The sequence below is a fragment of the Apodemus sylvaticus genome, chromosome 4, assembly GCF_947179515.1.
Source record: "Apodemus sylvaticus chromosome 4, mApoSyl1.1, whole genome shotgun sequence".
Taxonomy (NCBI): domain Eukaryota; kingdom Metazoa; phylum Chordata; class Mammalia; order Rodentia; family Muridae; genus Apodemus; species Apodemus sylvaticus.
Genome location: NC_067475.1, coordinates 161,717,503 through 161,738,159, shown reverse-complemented (window position 1 = coordinate 161,738,159; position 20,657 = coordinate 161,717,503). Strand labels below are relative to the sequence as shown.

The 20,657-nt window shown below is 35.3% G+C and overlaps 2 protein-coding genes across 2 annotated transcripts in view; both read right to left on the bottom strand.

Moving 5' to 3' along the window:
* The window catches only part of LOC127683526 (rho GTPase-activating protein 20-like), a 626,457-nt gene that overhangs the window by 430,762 nt on the left and 175,038 nt on the right, over nucleotides 1-20,657 (bottom strand). The window lies entirely within an intron of this gene.
* On the bottom strand, nucleotides 1,101-10,815 carry LOC127683762 (rho GTPase-activating protein 20-like). Its single transcript, XM_052180986.1, has 5 exons — nucleotides 10,643-10,815; nucleotides 7,075-7,233; nucleotides 5,158-5,199; nucleotides 3,914-3,995; nucleotides 1,101-1,106 (listed from the first exon to the last, which is right to left on the bottom strand). Exons 1-5 carry the CDS (start codon nucleotides 10,771-10,773, stop codon nucleotides 1,101-1,103), a joined length of 420 nt encoding a protein of 139 aa, XP_052036946.1. The 5' UTR covers nucleotides 10,774-10,815.

Below are 20,657 nucleotides of genomic sequence, written 5' to 3'. Positions count from 1 at the left end.
ACATCTCTGATCTTCTGGTGTAATGTAAATAGGATGGAACCAATGTGTGCATTTGCTCAAAATGTAGATGTGGATGAAAATATAGCTCGTGGCCCAAAAATCATATATGCTAGAAGGACAAATTCCAACACCACATACACAAATACATACATGCATGAAGACACACACACACACATACACACACACACATACACACAGAGTATGCATAATTAATTTAAAGAAAAGTAAAACTTTTAATATTTTGTTAATATCTTAAATCTTCTGTATAATTTTAAAACAACAAAGTAATATAGTTTTCTAGAGATAGAAAAATAATTCAAATATGATTTTATTTGACCTTATTGTAAAATATTGCATTCTGAGTGCATTTTGAACATATTAAGTTCTACCTAATGATTGCAAAGATGGGTGCATTTCTTCCTGATGCTGGTGATGTTTATAATTTTAAACAAAATAATTCTAAAGATACTGTTTTTAAAGCATGAAAATGAAAAGGCAACTGGGAGTTTTTGTACATGTTAATATATTTCTTGACTCATAGAGAACCAGGCATATGTAAGTAATTCTCAGGAGATAAGATTAACCTTATAATAGATCACATGTTCCTACTCTGAGGAAAAAATAGGCTTTCAATAATTGTTCAATGATACATAAAAATGTTTATTGTAGATAAAAGGAACTATACCTTTTTATTCTAAAAGGATAGAAATATAAACCCTGTAAATATTGAAATTATATATCCATAAACTAGATGTGAAACAATGAGGTGTTGCTATCTCTAATGAATTTCAGAACAGATTACTTTAAGCCACCTGGGAATATAGTAAAATGTGCTCCTCCAGCCATGGCATAGCATTGACTCATGAGGACAGTGCAGTTAGTTGTTATCTCTACAATATAAAGTCAAATAGTTAATATTTTATATATTTGTATTTGAAGTCAAGAGTACGAGAAGGTATGTGCATCTTAGGGAGTGGTTTGTGGATATCTTGGGATTCATGCAGGTGATTTGGCAGTGGATTTCTATACATCAAAGATGATTGTAAAATCATCTGCATCTACATATTTTAAAATATGAACAGAGTCTGAGGGATCTACATTCAATCCTAAGAATAAGAAAAAGGGAAAAATTGGAGGAAAAGACATCCTTAAGTAAGAATAGCAAAAAATATTTTCCTAATACATCCATAGCAAAAAATACAGGTTTATCTTAAGTGTAATGAAATACATAGATGATTCAAAAACTCTCAAACCTAAAAAGCCAAACTATAAACATAAAATCAAATAAAACAACCAAAGAATTGATAAAAATATGAAGTATCATTGCTAAATATTCATGAGGGAACATGGAGAAAGAAAAGTAATAGAGGATATTTATTTAAATTAGAAGAATATTTTTATGTTCTGAAAACAACTCTTCAACTATTGTGGAGGGTGTCATTTCCCCAATTTCTTTCTCAGTCTGTTTATCCTTGGAGTATAGGAAGACTACTGATATGTTTGAGTTAATTTTATATCAGGCCACTTTGCTGAAGTTATTTATCAGCTGTAGGAGTTCTCTGGTGGAGTTTCTTAGGTTACTTCATCTGCAAATAGTGACAATTTGATTTCTTCCTTTCCAACTTGTATCCCTTTGACATCCTTTTAATGTCTAATTGCTCTAGTTAGAGCTTCAAGTACTATAGTGAATAAATGTGGAGAGGGCAGCCTTGTCTATTCCCTGATTTTAGTAGGATTGTTTCGAGTTTCTCTCTGTTTAGTTGATGTTGGCTCCTGGGTTGCTGTATGTTGCTTTTACTATGTTTAGGTATTGGCCCTGAATTCCTGTTCTTTCCGAGACTTTTAACAACAAAGAATGCTGGATTTTGTCAAATGCCTTTTCAGCATCTAATGAAATGACCATGTGTTTTTTTTTTTATCTTTCTCCCCCAATGGGGGAGCTAGAAAAAGTGCCAAAACGGGTTTGCAGTGCCATAGTAGAAACAACAGTATGAGCCACCCAGTGTTCCTAGAGCTTCCAGGGACAAAAATACCAACCAGATAGTACACATGGTGTTACCCATACCTCCAGAGGCATAGGCAACAGAGGATGGCCTGTTGGACATCAAAGGGAGGAAAGGTCCATGGTCCTGGAAAGGCTTGATACAGCAGTGTAGGGGAATACCAGGACAGGGAAGTGTGATGGGGATGATTGGGGAACAGGGGAGAAGAGATGGCTTATGGGACTTTTGGGGGGGGAGGAGAACCAGGAAAGGGGAAATCATTTGAAATGTAAATAAAGAATATATCTAATAATAAAAATAAGAAAACAACTCTTCAAGGACAAAAGGGAAACAAACATATCTCGTGAAGAAAAGCTATAAGGTACATACCTATTACCAATCTTCTGAACTACACAAAAGGTAATAATTATGTTAATTATTAAAAAAATTGCTACTAATTATAAAATTCTTAATAATTATGGAAGGATAATATATGAAAGTACTAGAGTTGTGGTTAAAAATCAGTAAAAATGTTTACTTTTCAGGAATTGGATCTAAGTCACCATGGTGTTGAAAGACATCAGAGAGATTGCTCATGTACAATACTGAGCATTTGCCATAGATGAAATCAAGCATCAGAGGCAAGAGAGCAGTTCCCTACAGGACTATCTGCTCTTCTCCTCTTCTCTGTCTTGAGGACACATCTGCTTCAGTCAACCTAATGTATGTCACTGGTTAGTAATTACTTTTATACTACAATTTCTCTTTACTGTTTTATATAACCTAGAAAATACGAATATCAAGTTTTGTGGTATTCATTATACACAGCTTGGTAAGTGTGTTGAAATTTTAACAGTGACTTGTTAGAATATCGACTCTAGGTACATTTTGTACACATTAGCATTTATAAAAGTCAGAGAGATTGTGATCCTCTGAGCTACATTCTATTCTATTTTACAGTAGCGATGGTCTTCAATGCTCTGCATGCTACATAAGTTAAGTTTCTGATCTGCACTGAACACAGTAGTGAGAATGAGCAATAATATAAGTACTAAAAAATAGACAATTATTTAATAGTTATGTGTATAACTCAATGATAAAACTACTATGTAATATGTGTTAGGTCATGAGTATCACTGTACATACTATTCACACATATGACCACACACACACAGACATACTCACAGACACACACACACACACACACACACACAAACACACACAAACACACACATGCCCTAAGGGTAAATTATTAAAAATGATTTCAAAGGAGAAGTTACATGAAAAGAAATCCCTATGCCTAGATCATTCAAATAAATACTAAGATAAAGATCCCTGATTATGCAGTTGTTCTTCCAAAGCAGTTGTGAGGATGCACAGAGACATACTGAAAGAGCAGAGGACAGAGCTTAAGAGATAAAATGGTGCAAAACATGTGGATGCGGAGAGCAAATTAATTCCTGATAATATTTTGCTGTTTAAGATTTCTTTATGGTTATATTATAAAATAACATTTATTTATGACTAGACAGAAATATTTTAAAATAAATAATAGTTGAACAACCCATGAGTTAATATATAAGCAATAACAACTCAAGAGAAAAAGCAGTTTAATTAGTATAATAATACTTGGCTTGGAAATATATGCTGATGCAATGCCCTGACATAATTTTCAATCACTTATGAAAAATATTTCCTCTTTTTTGTTGCTTTAGCTTGTGGATCAGTCTTGTGCCGCAGTGCTTTCTATATATCACATGTAAAAGTCACATGTGTGCATGCCATACAAATATATATTCTATAGACATAAATCTCACTATGTCTCCCCTCCACTCTCTCCTTATGTCTCCCATTTCCATTACTCTACAAACTGCCTGTCTCTCTGCAAGTCATGAACTTGAAATATCAGGTTTGGTTTTGTATTCACATACACTGTCACAGTTTGGGATGTCCTCAGTGAATATCTTCATTGAGAAGTTTTTCTGTATACCCATCCTGGCTTCATTAGTGGATCTGATCAAATACAATAAAACACACAATATAGTAAAATTAATTTTCTAGTATCTCATTTTAAGCTAATCGCTGTTAATAGTTTATAAGAATCATCTTGGTGTTAAATATAAGAAAGTAGTTCAGCAATATTCACTATTGGATTAGGGAATATTTAAAAGTGTTTCAAGCCAAAACCATGGTCATGTAATAGCACATTGATCTAGGATGCACAGAAAGTCCTCAGAACTTTTTTTTTTACAAGGTTGTAGTCAACTTGACTCCTTCTGGAATGAACTACAAGTCTGAAATGGAGTGCATACCTGTGAAACAGATCTGGAGGCTGGAAGACACAAGCTTCTGACTTAGACCTCAACATGAAAAACTTGAGGCATAGGGGCCATGAAAAGCTTAGGCCCAGGCAAGATAGAACACACCCAGCTTTACTCCCTAAAGACTGAGGGGAGTGGATCTGAGTTCAAGGTCAGACTGAACTCAGCAAGGTCCTGATATAAGCAGGGTGGTCAACATCTTTAATCTGAGCCACACCCTCTGATGGAGGCCTACATAAGGACATTGGAAAAAAGGCTCACTCTCCTTTGCTTGCTTGCACTTACTGCCAGAGCATTTGTTAATATCTACTTCTTCAAGATTCTAGTAGATACAATTTACCAGGTGAAACAAATTAGCCTCATAGACTGAACAACTACAAGATATTTTAACTTCCTTTTCACAGCTGTCCATTGTTGGATTAGTTAGACTACAGCTGTTAGTCATTACAGTAAGTTCCCTTAATACATAGGAAAAAAATACATAAATTCTGTGGCTCTAGAGAAAGTTCTGTGACTAATACACAAAGAAAAGGCAAAAATCTGCTTTACTTCAAAAGAGGAAATACAAGAGGGCTTGAATAGACATGGTACAATAACATCTATGGAGTCAAACACAAAGAAATACTGAAGAGTACTGTTTACTCCAATATAAAGGGGAGACAATGAATGCAGAACTTCCTGAAAGTTAAATGAAATATACAATAGACAGGAGAATCCAAAGCAGTATCCAATGACCATCTAATCAGCAACATATTTGGAGACAGGCTATGAAATATATTTTTAAGGAAGAAATGAATAATCAACTGCAATTCCCATATCAGTACAGAATTAAAGTATAATTACAAATAAAATACCTTTTGATAAAATAATACCAGCGATCTTTCTGTTCTTTTGAACTGTAATGTTAAAAGTGAAAAACAAGATTAGGGTCTTGACAATGGAGAGACTTTTAAGATTAATCTTCATAAAACCCAATGGCCCTCATGAAGGTGTACCTGTAGATGGTATTTTCCACATGGCTGCTTTTCTGAATGACTTGTTTCACTGGAACACTTTTAACAGGAAGTTGAATACAGTTTGACAGCTAGTTGGGAATGTCAAGACTTGACTGTGTTCTCAGAGCTGTATGACTATGGCTGTGCCAACAATTACTCCTAGCTTTAGTTTCATATGTATAAAGGGATAATTAAGAAAGTGTCCTCTTACCGTGAGGACATGTTCATATAGAAAGGTATCATTATTCGCACTAAACCACAGGAAAGTTACATGACCTTTCATTAGAATGCACTTAACTCAGGATGAACACCGTTTAAGAAAAAAATACTGTTTATTTCCTTGTGTGAATTACAGAATTAGCATACAAGACAGGAGGTCCTAGAAACTAGTGATTAATTCGTGTGAGTCACCATGTTAACTCTCCTGGTACAAATTAAAAATAAGCTCACCACTATTCCACTGTAGCATAAAATACTCTAATTAAAGATGGAATAAAGATGAATTCACAATGCTAACATTCTATAACTGATAATTATATATTGAATGAGTTATACCTCAATGATATTTGACATATTCAGTGTCTGATAGTCATCAACATTATCTTGTTGATCAATGTATTTCTGATTCAAACAGTATCCCTCACCCAATGCACTATTCCTCTTGCCCATGCTCACAATCCCATATCAGGTATAGTTTTTTCATCTGTAAGCTAATGGTTACATAGCTTCCGCTTTCTGAAAATAATTATCTATGCTGCAAAGATCTTTCATTCACAGAATTTTCTTCTTCCTTTTGCCATGATTCTAACATTCATAACCTCAAGCTGTATTCCTGTGGAACTATGGACTGATTCTTGTTCAAAGACTGCCACATTCATGTTTCTACCATTAACTGCTTACCTACTCTACTCACTGCCTACAATCATTTTTGTCAGAAGGGTGGATGATGCCTGTGACACCCAACCTACACATACAAACATATCTATACACATATATACATATTATATATATATATAATATGTATTATATATATTATACTGAACAAACAAATTTGAGTACAGATTCAGAGGTGATGAGCTGGGAGTGTAAAGAAGGGTATGTTAACTGAAGAAGGCTTAGAAGAGCCTGGACATTGAGCTCCAGCATATCAAAATAAGCTAATGTGTGTGTCTATCACCTGCAGATTCAGTTAAACCTTACTCCTTGACCCTTATCCTTATCAGTTGACCATTAGACACAAAATATTCAAATACTTGAGCATTCTATGAGTAGCTATTTTTATGTGCTCAATTAAAAACTATTTTTATGGAAATTACCTGGGCAGTATTGGAGGTATTGGTTAAATATAAGTAAAATATGCAATATTATTGGAGGGAGATCAATTTCTGTATTTTTAAAACCTAGATACTGGATATTATAGGGCAAAGAATGTGGAAGGTATCTTCTAAGTCCTTGTTTGGTCCACATTCTGCTTAGAAAATAATGTCTCTCCATTCTACCCCAAGAATCTTCTGGAGTCCTGATGAACATCTAGATCAAACATTAAATAATATACTTACATTTGAAATGCATGTTTTGAAAAGTATAGACAAACTAGGGACACTATAAAAGGAAAAAAATTGAACTTGACAGCATGTATACAATCAGACTAAACTAGATTCTTATTATGCAAATATTGTGGTTAATTATTTAACCTGTGAATTAGGAAGCATTAAGTTGCCCCACAATTTCTGTAGCTATCCTCCTGTGAATACAAGTCCAAAGTGTAGGTCTTACCTAAAGGTGGCCAAAAACATTCCAGTGGGCCAAAACAGGGCAAGTGTCCGGCAGGTGCAGATTTCATTTATCCTGACTAGGTTGATTATGTCCATATTATCCACAGCACACAGGTATTGCAAAGGGATTATGTGTTTTATTTTAAACTTTCTCTTCTTCCTAGAAAGAGAATCAAGTATCTCAGTTAGTTTGATCTGCATTGTAGTGGGAATTGCTTTTAGAAATACCCAGGTTCTTCCTGTCCCAGAGCAGAGGAGGATCCGTCCATTTTTTCATTCAGGCACAGTTCAAGCCAAAGTAGATGGAATTCAACCAAGTTTGTGTTGAAAGAAGTTACTGGATACTAGTTTCTCAATGCTCACAAATAGACATAGCCTAATTGTTTTCTGATTGGAGAAATTTTAGAATGACTATACTATGAATATGTGTGTTTATATGTGTCTGTGTGTGTCTGTGTATATATATGGCATTTTTAGAAGGCCATGTATTTCATGATTTCTCTTTGTGATTTTGATAATAATTAACCATATTGCTATATTTCCATACTGTCCATACCAAAAAAAATTTGTTAAAATTTTGTGTTTTACTTAATTACATTTAATAATCTTTCAAAATTAAATTATATAGAAACATTGTCTGGCTGGATAAAAATAATCTTCCATTGTCCTTCTTTGTATACTAAGATGTCACTTCAGCACACTTCAATGGCTCCTTTTGTAAACATACAAAGCACATCTCATTCAAGAATCCAGAAAGATGATTATTTATCCCAATAATTTAAACAAATAATTGGAAATGTCTTCGAATCAAACATTGTGATCTAATCAAAAGTGTTTGTAAGAAGTAGTAATCTTGGAAGGATTACTTTCCTTCTTCCATCATTCCTTTTCTATGGAGCTGGTCCTTTGAGAAATTCACAAACATATACACTGTGTTCTGACCAGTTTATTTTTTATTTTTTGCTCTCTAACTTCCCTTCTATCTTTTGACATAATCCTTCCCAGATTTGTGACTGTTCTATTACTTTATGATAGGCTGAATATGACCTCGGTGTGCATGCATGTGTGAGAGGAAGTGCATGTGCGTGTGAATGTGCATGTGCTTGTGCGCATGTGTATGTGTGCGTGTGAGCGTCTGTGCACGCGCGCGGGCACGTGTGTGTGTGTGTGTGTGTGTGTATGTGTGTGTGTGTGTGTATGTGTGTGTGTGTGTGTGTGTGTGTGTGTGTGTGAACTTGGGTATGTAACTCTGCATTGCACACTGTTAAGGTGATGTGTTGGTCCAAAACTGAAGATAGTGATTCTTCCTCTCTCAGATTCAGGAGACAATAGGACACAAGAATAAATCCTGATTCAAAAGTCCTATATATAAATCTATCTAAGCTTCAAACATGTGACATTTTTGAAACATGATATTATAGAGAAAGATTTACCACTCTACCTAATGTAACATGTAACAGCCAAAATACAAGCATATAATGTAATATTTGTGAAAGGATATACGCATGCACACTCACATACAAACTTACAAACACATGTATCAATCTTATGAAACATTTGTACTTATATCTTTTTTCTACCTCAAGTCTTCTAATTATAGATATATACATATACATATGTGTGCGTATGTATGAACCAAACTTTAGAAGAAATGTATACATCCAAAACTTCTCTTTTCAATGTCTGATAAGAGATAATGTCCATGAAAATAGAAATAATGACAATCACCTCCTATTAGAATAATTATGCTCTTTCCATACCATGAATGACAATCTCAAAATAGTTTTAATTACTATCACTACACAGCAGAAGTGGGAAAAAAATATATGGTCATTCAAGAAAAAGATTCATTATACTTTTGTCTTAGTCAGGGTTTCTATTCCTGCACAAACATCATGACCAAGAAACAAGTTGGGGGAGGAAAGGGTTTATTGAGCTTACATTTCCACATTGCAGTTCATCGCTAAAGGAAGTCAGGACTGGAACTCAAGCAGGTCAGGAAGCAGGAGCTGATGCAGAGGCCATGGAGGGATGTTTCTTACTGGCTTGCTTCCCCTGGTTTGCTCAGCCTGCTCTCTTATAGAATCCAAGAACACCAGCCCAAAGGTGGTACCACCCACAAGGGGCCCTCCCCACTTGATCACTAATTGAGAAAAATGCCCCCACAGCTGGATCTCATAGAGGCACTTCCCCAACTGAAGCTCCTTTCTCTGTGATAACTCCAGCCCGAGTCAAGTTGCCACACAAAACCAGCCAGTACAACTTTCCTCTACTCTCAAAAATCTAAGTGAATTTCACTTACACCAATTTCATTAAAAGGTACACTATCAGTATATATATATTTATTCAATGAGTCTACTACTATCTTTTAAAAATGTAAGTATTTCCAAGTGTGGACGTAAGGTGAAATGAGTAGAAATGATGAGGGTGGTAGATAAACAGCCAGGACGTTCACTTATTTTGAACCTGCATCAGACACTAATAAACATTTTCTATGCTGCAAGCTTACAGTGACTGATCAGGGTTGAAAACTAAATTTACCCAGTTGGTTGTAACTACAATGTATTGAAGAATTCTCTTCTGAACATTTCATTTTGTCACAATTTTTGAAGTGGATCTTCAGGAATACTATTTAAGGACGATCAGAAAGTTTATCGCCCAAACTGAATAAGCTTTATTATTTATTATTGATTTCTGTCCTCAAAACTTTTATGAACTTATAAGAATGTACCATGAATTATTAACTTGATAATGTTAATACCAACTTCGTACCTTCTATAATAATATGAAGGCTATGATCATGGGCAGTAGAGAGTTTATGTGATGTGGCCCTACAAAAAGATCTTCCATGGGCATAAATTAGAGTGCATCATTGTATACTGCTTCATTTAATCACAGCATTTTTATCTAGTATATGCAGAATCACCAACTAGGAAGTACCCTGTACCTGCAGTTTCCCCTGATTAGGAATTGCTATTAGTAGGGATTGTGGCTGCATCTTAATTTTTAATGCTAATTTGGAAACTATGTGGTCAAGAGGCTTACATGGATTGCCACTTGTGTACAAGGATAATAATCAGGGATTCCTTCCCTCTTTTATCTACAGTCTATCTGAAAACAATAAGCAAGAAGAGGACACCTACTTCTCATATTTTAAATATTTAATCTTGGGAACATGTCTCACTGTATAGTCCACATATCCCACAGTTTCAATACTCATAAGTCAGCTTTAACAATACTAGAATTACTGGCATGTGCTTGCACATCTGCCTCCTTTTCAAGTTTGTTATTGTTTCCCCAGATTCAAATAGCAGGATAGCACCTTTAATAACTCATTCTTTTAAAAATGTGTCGAAAACTTGTGACAAAACAAATTGAGAAATGTGTAGGAGAGTGTCTGCCAAACCTCAACCACAGAAGACTAAAAAGTTGCAATCATGAAGTAATAAAGTAAGTATAATATTTTTTTAAAAAAGAAGTAAAACAACATTTTATATTTGTAAAAAAAAAAAAAGGCCTAGTTAAAGTGTAGCCTCTAACAATAAGGAATGCATGTTGCAGATACTCACAGGTTATTAGAAACAACCAAGACGTCGCTGAATAATGATAGGTGTTTTTTACACATCTTCATGCCTCTTGTGAGTTCCACGGGGCCTTGGCACAGCAAGGTGCGTTGTATTTCTCCCATGTCTTTCTTCATAAGTGTTTCAATTTATATAAAATAAGGTACTCCTGGTAGAGGTCTCCACCTAATAGAACGAGTATTCAGTGGATAAGACCAATGTTCATACTAAATTTTAAAGGATTCATCGTATGAAAACACAGTAAATAAAGTTTAAAGGGAATATCTGAGGAATATCATAGAAACATTTATGATGATAACAGTTAATATATTGTATACAAGTATGAAATTCACAAAAAATAAGTATGTGATATTAAAAGATAATTGTAACTCTTAACATAAATAATATGCTAATGGGAAAGATAGAAAAATTTAAACAATGAACCATAGTTAAAAAATTTAGATTATTTTTTTATACATGTGTTCACCCTGGCCTTTCCCATATTGGCCCATATGTCTGTTTCCTTCAGAAATTTCTTTTTAATGTCATTGTGCCTTCCTCAAACTGTCTTGAACAGTGAAAATTTAAAAATGGGCTCATGGTGGGCTATATGGTCTTCTGAAGGTGTAATTGTATTAATCTAAACAACTCAAGCCAAAGAAGTCTGCTTTGGTGATTCTGATGTTCAGCTGAGCTGTCAAAACTGTTATAATAAACTAGGTCACTGTCAAATCAGAAAACCAATCTAACTAACTAACTCTCCAGCATTCAAAAAATATTTGTGAGTTGGTCTATTCCAGGAAAAGGACTCATTTTCCTTGATTCTTGCCTTGATTCTTGCCTCTAGAGATATCAACATTGATTCTGGGAAATAAAAATACTTGTACATCTTAAAGTCTCCACGTATATTCCTGTACCTCTCCAAAAGCTCTCCTGTGCTGAGTTAACTATAGAACCTCTTCTCCATCTTAATGAATGCAAAGCTCTCCTACTCAAATCATCCCCATTTTTCTCTCCAGATATTCTTCCTTTTTGATTACCCAGCCTTGGCCATACAAAATCTCTTTCTGTTTTCTCTCTGCTCCAACATTTTCCAGCTGACTATGACCAGTTTCCTCTCTTATCCATAATGAAATTCTTCCCTGTAATACTGGAGTGACTAATCTTCTGGATGTTTCTTTACAGTAACCTGCTCATACAAATGGATTATTTATGAGAAATATTTTTTAAGGGAATATAATTCTGCCCAAATCATAATATATCTTTCAAAGATTATGCACAGATGCATGATCTCTTTACTTAGAAAGCCTTTGGGATCCATGCGAATCAATGTGTAAAAGAGATACAGGAACCAATGGTTGTATTGCACACAGAAACATTAATGTAAAGATATGTTGAAAGATAATACCAACTCAGTTTCATGATAAACAAATTGAAAGTAAATAAAAGTATCTGGAAAGTAGTTCCTGTCTAATCTGAATTAACATTCAAATATCTTGAAATAGATTCCATGAACACAATGTGTATTGGAAACTATAACAATTTGAAGGAAACCAGAGATTTGGCGTCTACCAAAGTCAGAACAAATCCATTTTAAAAATCTTTGTAGTCATGGTGGTTAGAAAAATTGGAATGAAGATAAAATAATCCTCACTCATAATTTGGACCGATTTTTTTCTTAATATTTTCAGAACCCATTCTCCTATATGCTCAAAGAATCCCTAAACTCACTTAATAATACTCTTTCTACAGAAGATTTGTACTGAATATTCCTTCAATGACTACCTTTTCAAGAAACCACTGCTGAATTGAGAGTTAGTTGATATCTAGAGGAATCAAGAGAAAACACTTTCTTATATAATTAGTCTATCATGAGATTCAAATTAGATTTAAAAAAATACCTTTTCCGTGGAGCCTAGAAGGGAGAATCTTTTAACAAACTCGAAATTCTGTCTTCCAACGCATGAACAACCAATTGGTGAGTGCAGTTGGTAGACAAACTACTGAAGTCTGGGGGCCTCTGCAGTACTCAGGCTGAAGGACCATTGTGATATCAATAGTCTAAGGCTCATGTCATCTGAAACAGTGACACATGCATTGCCTTTCCTTATACTTAGTGGCTTCAAAAATTATATTTTTAGTAGTTGTTTGAATAATTGTAAGGAATAACATTTTCACAAAGATAGATAGGTAGACAGACAGACAGATAGATAGATAGATGGAAAGACAGATAGATTGACAGATAGACCACAATAATATGTGTATAATAATAAGAGAAATATTTGTTTAAAATATTATGAAATGTATATTCATCTCCAAAGATTCTCAGTTCTTAATTTTTTAACCTATCCAGAGTGAATGTGAAAAAGACAGCATGAAGACTTCATCAACACTCTGAACCTTAGAGTCTAATAAATGCAAAAATCAGAGGAAACACTGAAGACTTTGGAGGAAGATACATACATATTAGGATACAATAAAGTTTATGTAGTACAGCTGAGAAGCACAACAAATAATGACTAAAATAGCTTGGGAAATTCTCAGTAAATCTTATAATTAATGATATAGCAACTGATGGAAAACAAATCATCACAGAAAACCATGGTAAATTAGAAATGTGATGTCCATAGTGTAAGGCTATGTAATATATGAGAAAATGCCACATACACCTCATTCCCTTCAGCTTTGTGGCTTTTTATTTTTGAATAATTGCTGATCCTCATGTATTTATACAGAAGATCAAATTTTTCTCATCTACATGTATATTTGTTTGAAATTATATAGATAATAGATGGGAGAGATATGGATTTATATCTGCACTAATATGTGTACAAGAATAGGAGAAATATTTCTGTAAAGTATTTTGAAATGTATATTCAACCCTATAGATTCTCAATATCTACTTCTGTTAACCCATGAAAGGTTAAGGTAAAAAGGGCAGTATTGAGATATCATTTACGCTATGATCCTAAGAGTCTAAGACATGCCAAAATTGCAGGGGTCCTTAAAGATAACAGTGCTTGTGGGGTATAGTCAGAGAGCTTCTTGCATAGGAAAGTCAGACAGCATTGAGAACTACAGAAGAGGTTACATGCTTATTAGTATGTAATAACATTTATATTTTAATGCCTAGTGGCACAAAGAATTGAGAATGAAACAACATGGGAGATAATCTGTGAATCTAGAAATTAAATACATAGTATACTTTGGATACATAACAATCAAAGATCATATTAAATTAGAATGCCTGAGTTTTTAAAATGATTGAATTTTCAGAATAGTTATGAATTGTGCCTTGAACAAACAGTGCAGTTTCACTGATTTGTGGAAGTATATGGTACTAATTAAGATAGCAAAAGACTACCAAACTGCAAAGTTCTTCATAATAATTTTCTAGTGCATAAGACTGATTTCAAATGACTGATACATTATGGTAAAGAAAACATGTGAGTGAAATGTATGTTTTGAAATGACATATTTTACTCTTTGTAAGTTAATATATGTTGAGGTCAAAAAAATAGCCAGGTTTTTCTAAACATTAAATGTAGTTAGTTCTCAGGGAGTCCTTATATTCTAAAATGCCAATATTGGCCCAGCTCAGGATAGAGTACAGATGGATTCCTGGTGGTTAGAAACAGATGAACATCTTTGCTCCTAGACAGACCAGACAGGCAACACCAGGTACATAGACATATCCCGAGTTTAACATTGCTCAGGACACAGCCCACCATGCTTCTACCTGAGCCAAAGGCCTGGGCAGCTCTGCCACTCATCTGTGTACCAGCCTTGTCATGGGACATTTGCCCTGCAAAGTAACCTACACTTGGAAGGGGTCCCCGTAGCCTCCACCATCTTTGCACCTAGATGTACCAGACAGGAGCAACTCCAGGTACACAGAGACAACCCAAACACAACATTACTTGGGTCAAGGCACACCAGACCTCCAATGGTACCATAGAGTAGGGCAGCCCATCAGCAATCTGTGTCAGGGGAAAAGCCAGTCATCCAGAGGTACGGAAATAGCCTTACAGACTCACAGGATGTTCAAGCACAAGCCAGTGACAACACGACAACTGATACCAGAGATAAAAGATGAGAAAGGACAAACATAGGAACATTCCTAACAGAAATCAAGGCAATAGGGCAGCATCTGAACACAATTCTCTGACAACAGCAAGTCCTGGATACCCCAACACACCAGACAAACAAGATTTGGATTTTTTCACTTAAAGAAATTCAGGAGAATATGGGATAACAGATAGAAGTGAATAAAGAGGAACCGCAAAATCATTTACAGAAATGCAGGAGAACTTGAGTCAACAGGCCTAAGTCAGGAAAGAGGAAACACAAAATCTCAAAGAATTAAGGTAAAACACAAACAAACACGCGAAGGAACTGAGCAAAACCATCCAGGATCTAAAAACAGAAGTCAAAACGACTAAAACGTCACAAAGGGAGACAATTTTGGAGATAGAAAACCTTGGGAAGAAATCAGGGGCCATAGATGCAAATATCAAGAGCAGAATACAAGAGATAGAAGAAAGAATCCCACGTGCTAAAGTTACCATAGAAAGCATTAACTCAAGAGTCAAAGAAAATGCAAAATGTAAAAAGCTTGTAACCCAAAACATCCAGGAAATCCAGGACACAATAAGAAGTCCAAACCTAAGAATTACATATATAGATGAGAATGAAGATTTACAACTTAAAGGGCCAGCAAATATCTTCAACAAAATTATGGAAGAAAACTTCCCTAACTTAAAGAGAGAGATACCCATAAACATACAAGAAGACTACAGAATTCCAAACAGACTGAACCAGAACAGAAATACCTCCCATCACATAATAATCAAAACCCCAAATGTACTGAACAAAGAAAGAATATTAAATCCAGTAAGAGAAAAAGGCCAAGTAAAATATAAAGACTAATCAGAATTCCACCAGAATTCCACCAGAGACCATGAAAGCTAGAAGATCAAGGAAATCTCATGCAGACTCTAAGAGAACACAAAGGCCAGTTAAGATTAACTCTCAATCACCATAGATGAAGAAACCAAGATATTCCATGACAAAACCAAATTTACACAATATCTTTCCACAAACCCAGCCCTAAAAAGGATTATAGGTGGAAAGCTCCAATACAAGGATGGAAAGTACACCCTGGAAAAAGCAAGATAGTAACACTCTTTCATCAAACCCAAAAGAAGATAACCACTCAAATATAAAAATAACCTCAAAAATGACAGGAAGAAGTAATCACTATTCCTTAATATCTCTTAATATCAATGGACTCAATTCCCCAATAAAAAGACATAGACTAACAGACTGGATATGTAAACAGGACCCTACATTTTGCTGCATACAGGAAACACACCTCAGTATCAAAGAGAAACACTACCTCAGAATAAAAGGCTGGAAAATAATTTTACAAGCAAATGGTCTCAGGAAACAAGCTGGAGTTGCCATTCTAATATCAGATAAAATTGACTTTCAACCTAAAGTCATTAAAAGAGACATGGAAGGGCACTTCTTACTGGTCAAAGCAAATATCCAGCAAGAAGAACTCTCAGTTCTGAACATCTATGCTAAAATGCAAGGGCACCCTCATTTGTAAAAGAAACTTTTCTAAACCTCAAAGCACACATTACAACTAACACAATAATTGTGGGTGACTTCAACACTTCACTCTCCTCAATAGACTGACCAGGAAACAGAAGCTAAACACGGACAGTTAAACTAATTGAAGCTTTGGACCAATTGGATTTAACATATATATAACATTTAATCCTAAAGCAAAAGAGTATACGTTTTTCTAAGCACCTCATGGTACCTTCTCCAAAACTGACCATATAATTGGTCACAAGACAGACCTCAACAGATATAAGAAGTTCAAATTAATCCCATGCCTTCTATCAGATCACTATGGAGTAAGAGTGGTTTTCAACAGCAAAAACAAAAACAAAAACCAAACAAACCCAGAAAGCTCACATATACATGGAAGCTTAACAATACTCTATTCAATGATACCTTGGTCAAGGAAGAAATAAAGAAAGAAATCAAAGACTTTTTATTTAGAATTTAATAAAAATGAAGGTACAAAGTACCCAAATTTATGGGATACAATGAAAGCAGTACAAAGCCCTGAGGGCCTCCAAAAAGAAACTGCAGAGAGCAAACACTAGCAGCTTAAGAGCACACCTGAAATACCTGGAACAGAAAAAGATAATTCACACAAGAGGAGTAGAAGAGAAGAAATCTTTAAAATCAATCAAGTAGAAACAAAGAGAACCAAACAACAAATCAACAAAACTAGGAGCTGGTTCTTTGAGAGAATCACCAAGATAGATTAACCCTAAGCCAGACTAACCAGAGGGCACAGAGACAATATCCAAATTAACAAAATTAAAAATGAAAGGGGATAAATAACAACAGAAACTGATAAAATTAAAAAAAAATCATCAGATCCTACCACAAAAGCCTTTACTCAAGACAACTGAAAAATCTGGAGGAAAGGGACAATTTCCTAAACAGATACCAAACACCCAATTTAAATCAGGATCAAATAGATCATATAAACAGTCCCATAACCCCTAGGGAAATAGAAGTTGTCATTGAAGGTATTCTAACCAAAAAAAGCACAGGATCAGATGGTTTTAGTGCAGAATTCCATCAAACCTTCAAAGAAGTCCTAACACCAATACTCTTCAAATGATTCCACAAAATAGAAACAAAAGGAACACTATCCAACTCGTTCTATGAAGCCACAATTACGCTGATACCAAAAAACATAAAGATCCAACAAAGAAAGAGAACTTTAGACAAAATTCCCTTATGAATAGCGATGCAAAAATACTCAAGAAAGTTCTTGCCAACTGAATTCAAGAACATATCAAAAAGATCATTCACCATTGATCAAGTAGGCTTCATCCCAGGAATGCAGGGTTGGTTCAATATATGGAAATCCATCAATGCAATCCATTACATAAATAAACTCAGAGAAAAAAAAACACATGGTCATTTCATTAGATGCTGAAAAAGCATTTGACAAAATTCAGCATCCTTTCATGCTAAAAGTCTTGGAAAGAGCAGGAATTCAAGGCACATACCTAAACATAGTAAAAGCAATATATAGCAAACAGGTAGCCAACATCAAACTACGTGGAGAGAAACTTGAAACACTCCCAATAAAATCAGGGACTAGACAAGCCTGCCCCCTCTCTCCATATCTTTTCAATATAGTACTTGAAGTTTTAGCTAGAGCAATTAGACAATGTAAGGAGGTCAAAGGGATACAAATTGAAAAGGAAGCATTCAAACTATCACTATTAGTAGATAATAGGATAGTATCCTTAATTGACCCAAAAAACTCCACCAGAGAACTCCTACAGCTGATAAACAACTTCAGCAAAGTGGCTGGTTATAAAATCAACTCAAGAATATCAATAGCCTTCATATACTCAAATGATAAGCATGCTGAGAAAGAAATTAGGGAAATGACAACCTTCACAATAGCCACGAATAATATAAATTATCTTGGTGTGATGCTAACCAAACTAGTAAAAGATCTTAATGACAAGAACTTCAGATCTCTGAAGAAGGAAATCGAAGAAGACCTTAGAAAATGGAAAAACCTTCCATTCTCATGGATTGTCAGGATTAATATAGTAAAAATGGCCATCTTGCCAAAAGTAATATACAGATTCATTGCAATCCCCATCAAAATCCCAACTCAGTTCTTTATAGAGTTAGAAAGAGCAATTCTCAAATTCATCTGGAATAACAAAAAACCCAGCATAGCTAAATCTATTCTTAACAGTAAAAGAACCAATATCCCGGACCTCAAGCAATACTACAGAGCAATAGTGTTTTAAAACAACAACAACAACAACAAAAAAAAAAAAACAGCATGGTATTGGTACAGTGACAGGTGGATCAATGGAATAGGGTTGAAGACCCAGAAATGAACTCACACACCTATGGTCACTTGATCTTCGACAAAGGAGCTGAAAATATCCAGTGGCAAAAAGATAGCCTTTTCAACAAATGTTGCTAGTTCAATTGGAGGTCAGCATGCAGAAGAATGCAAATTGATCCATTCTTATCTCCTTATACAAAGCTCAACTCCAAGTGGATCAAGAACTTCCACAAAAAGCCAGACACACTGAATCTAATAGAAAAGAAACTGTGGAAAACCCTTGAGGACATGGGCACAGGGAGAAAGTTCCTGAACAGAACACCAATAGCTTCTGCTCTAAAATCAAGAATTGGCAAATGGGACCTCATGAAATTGCAAAGTTTTTGTAAGGCAAAGGACACCTTCAAAAGAACAAAACAGCAACCAACATATTGGTAGAAGATCTTCACTAACCCTACATCTGACAGATGGCTAATATCAAATATATACAAAGAACTCAAAAAAAAATAACCCTATTAAAAATGGCATAGAGAGCTAAACAAAGGATTTTCACCTGAAGAACTTCAGATGATTGAGAAGCACCTTAAGAAATGTTCAACATCATTAGTCATGAGGGAGATGCAAATCAAAACAACCCTGAGATTTCACCTCACACCAACAGAATGGCTAAAATTAAAAACTCAGTAGACAGCAGGTGTTGGCGAGGATGTGGAAAAAGAGGAACACTAATCCACTGCTGATGGGATTGCAAGCTGGTACAACGACTCTGGAAATCAGTCTGGTGGCTCCTCAGAAAACTGGGCATGACACTTCTGGAGGACCCTGTTATACCACTCATGAGCATATACCCAGAGGATTCCCCAGCATGTAATAAGGCTACATTACAGGATCTACGATGTTCATAGCAGCCCTATTTATAATAGCCAGAAGCTGGAAGGAACCCAGATATCCCTCAACGGAGGAATGGATACAAAAAAATGTGGTATATATACACAATGGAGTGCTATTCAGCCATTAGAAACCATGAATTGATTAAATTTTTAGACAAATGGATGGAGCTGGAGAACATCATCCTAAGTGAGATAACCCTCATGGTATGCACTCACTGATAAGCGGATATTAACCTAGAAGCTTGGAATACCCAAGACACAATCCACATATCAAATGATGTCCAAGAAGAAGGAAAGAGTGGCCCTTGGTTCTGGAAAGGCTCAGTATAGCCGTGTAGGGCAATAGCAGAACAGGGAAGTGGGAAGGGGTGGAAGGGGGAACAGGGAGAGGGAAAAGGGCTTATGGCACTTGCGGGGAGGGGAGAATCAAGGAAAGGGGGAAATCGTTTGAAATGTAAATGAAGAATATATCCAATAAAAAAACTACCCAAACTATAATTTTGAATATCAAAAGTTAAAAACAAACATGTTTGATAAAAAAAGACAAATGGGATAAAAGTTTTCTGGGATGAGTCTTATATACTTTAATCATAAATAATGCTCTAAAGCTTCAAAGGAGTTGTATATTCACTACCTGTATCAGCACTCGGAGCCCTGAAAACTGGATTTCACGAACCCTTTCTTGTTTTGATGTGAAGAAAGAAAACTAAGGTAAATGAGGATACATCTCTATATAAAAACTCTCATTTTGTCCCACTCCAGTCCTTTTATTTGTATGTATCTAGAGGGCAGATGATTTGGTCTCAGCAAAATCTGACCTACCATTTGTTCATGTAAATAAAGTCTTATTCGGGGCCACACCTAAAAAAAAAAAAAAAGCCTTTTCAACAAATGGTGTTGGTTCAACTGGAGGTCAGCATGCAAAAAGTGCAAATTGATTGATTCTTATATCTTTCTACTAAGCTCAACTCCAAATCGATCAAGGACCTCCACATAAAAGCAGACACAATGAAACTAATAGAAAAGTAACTGTGAAAGACCCTTGAGGACATGGGCACAGAGGAAAAGTTCCTGAACAGAATACCAATAGCTTATGCTCTAAAATCAAGAACTGACAAATGGGACCTCATAAAATTACAAAGTTTCTGATAGGCAAAGGACACTGTCAAAAGAAGAAAACGGCAACCAACAAATTGGGAAAAGATCTTCACCAACC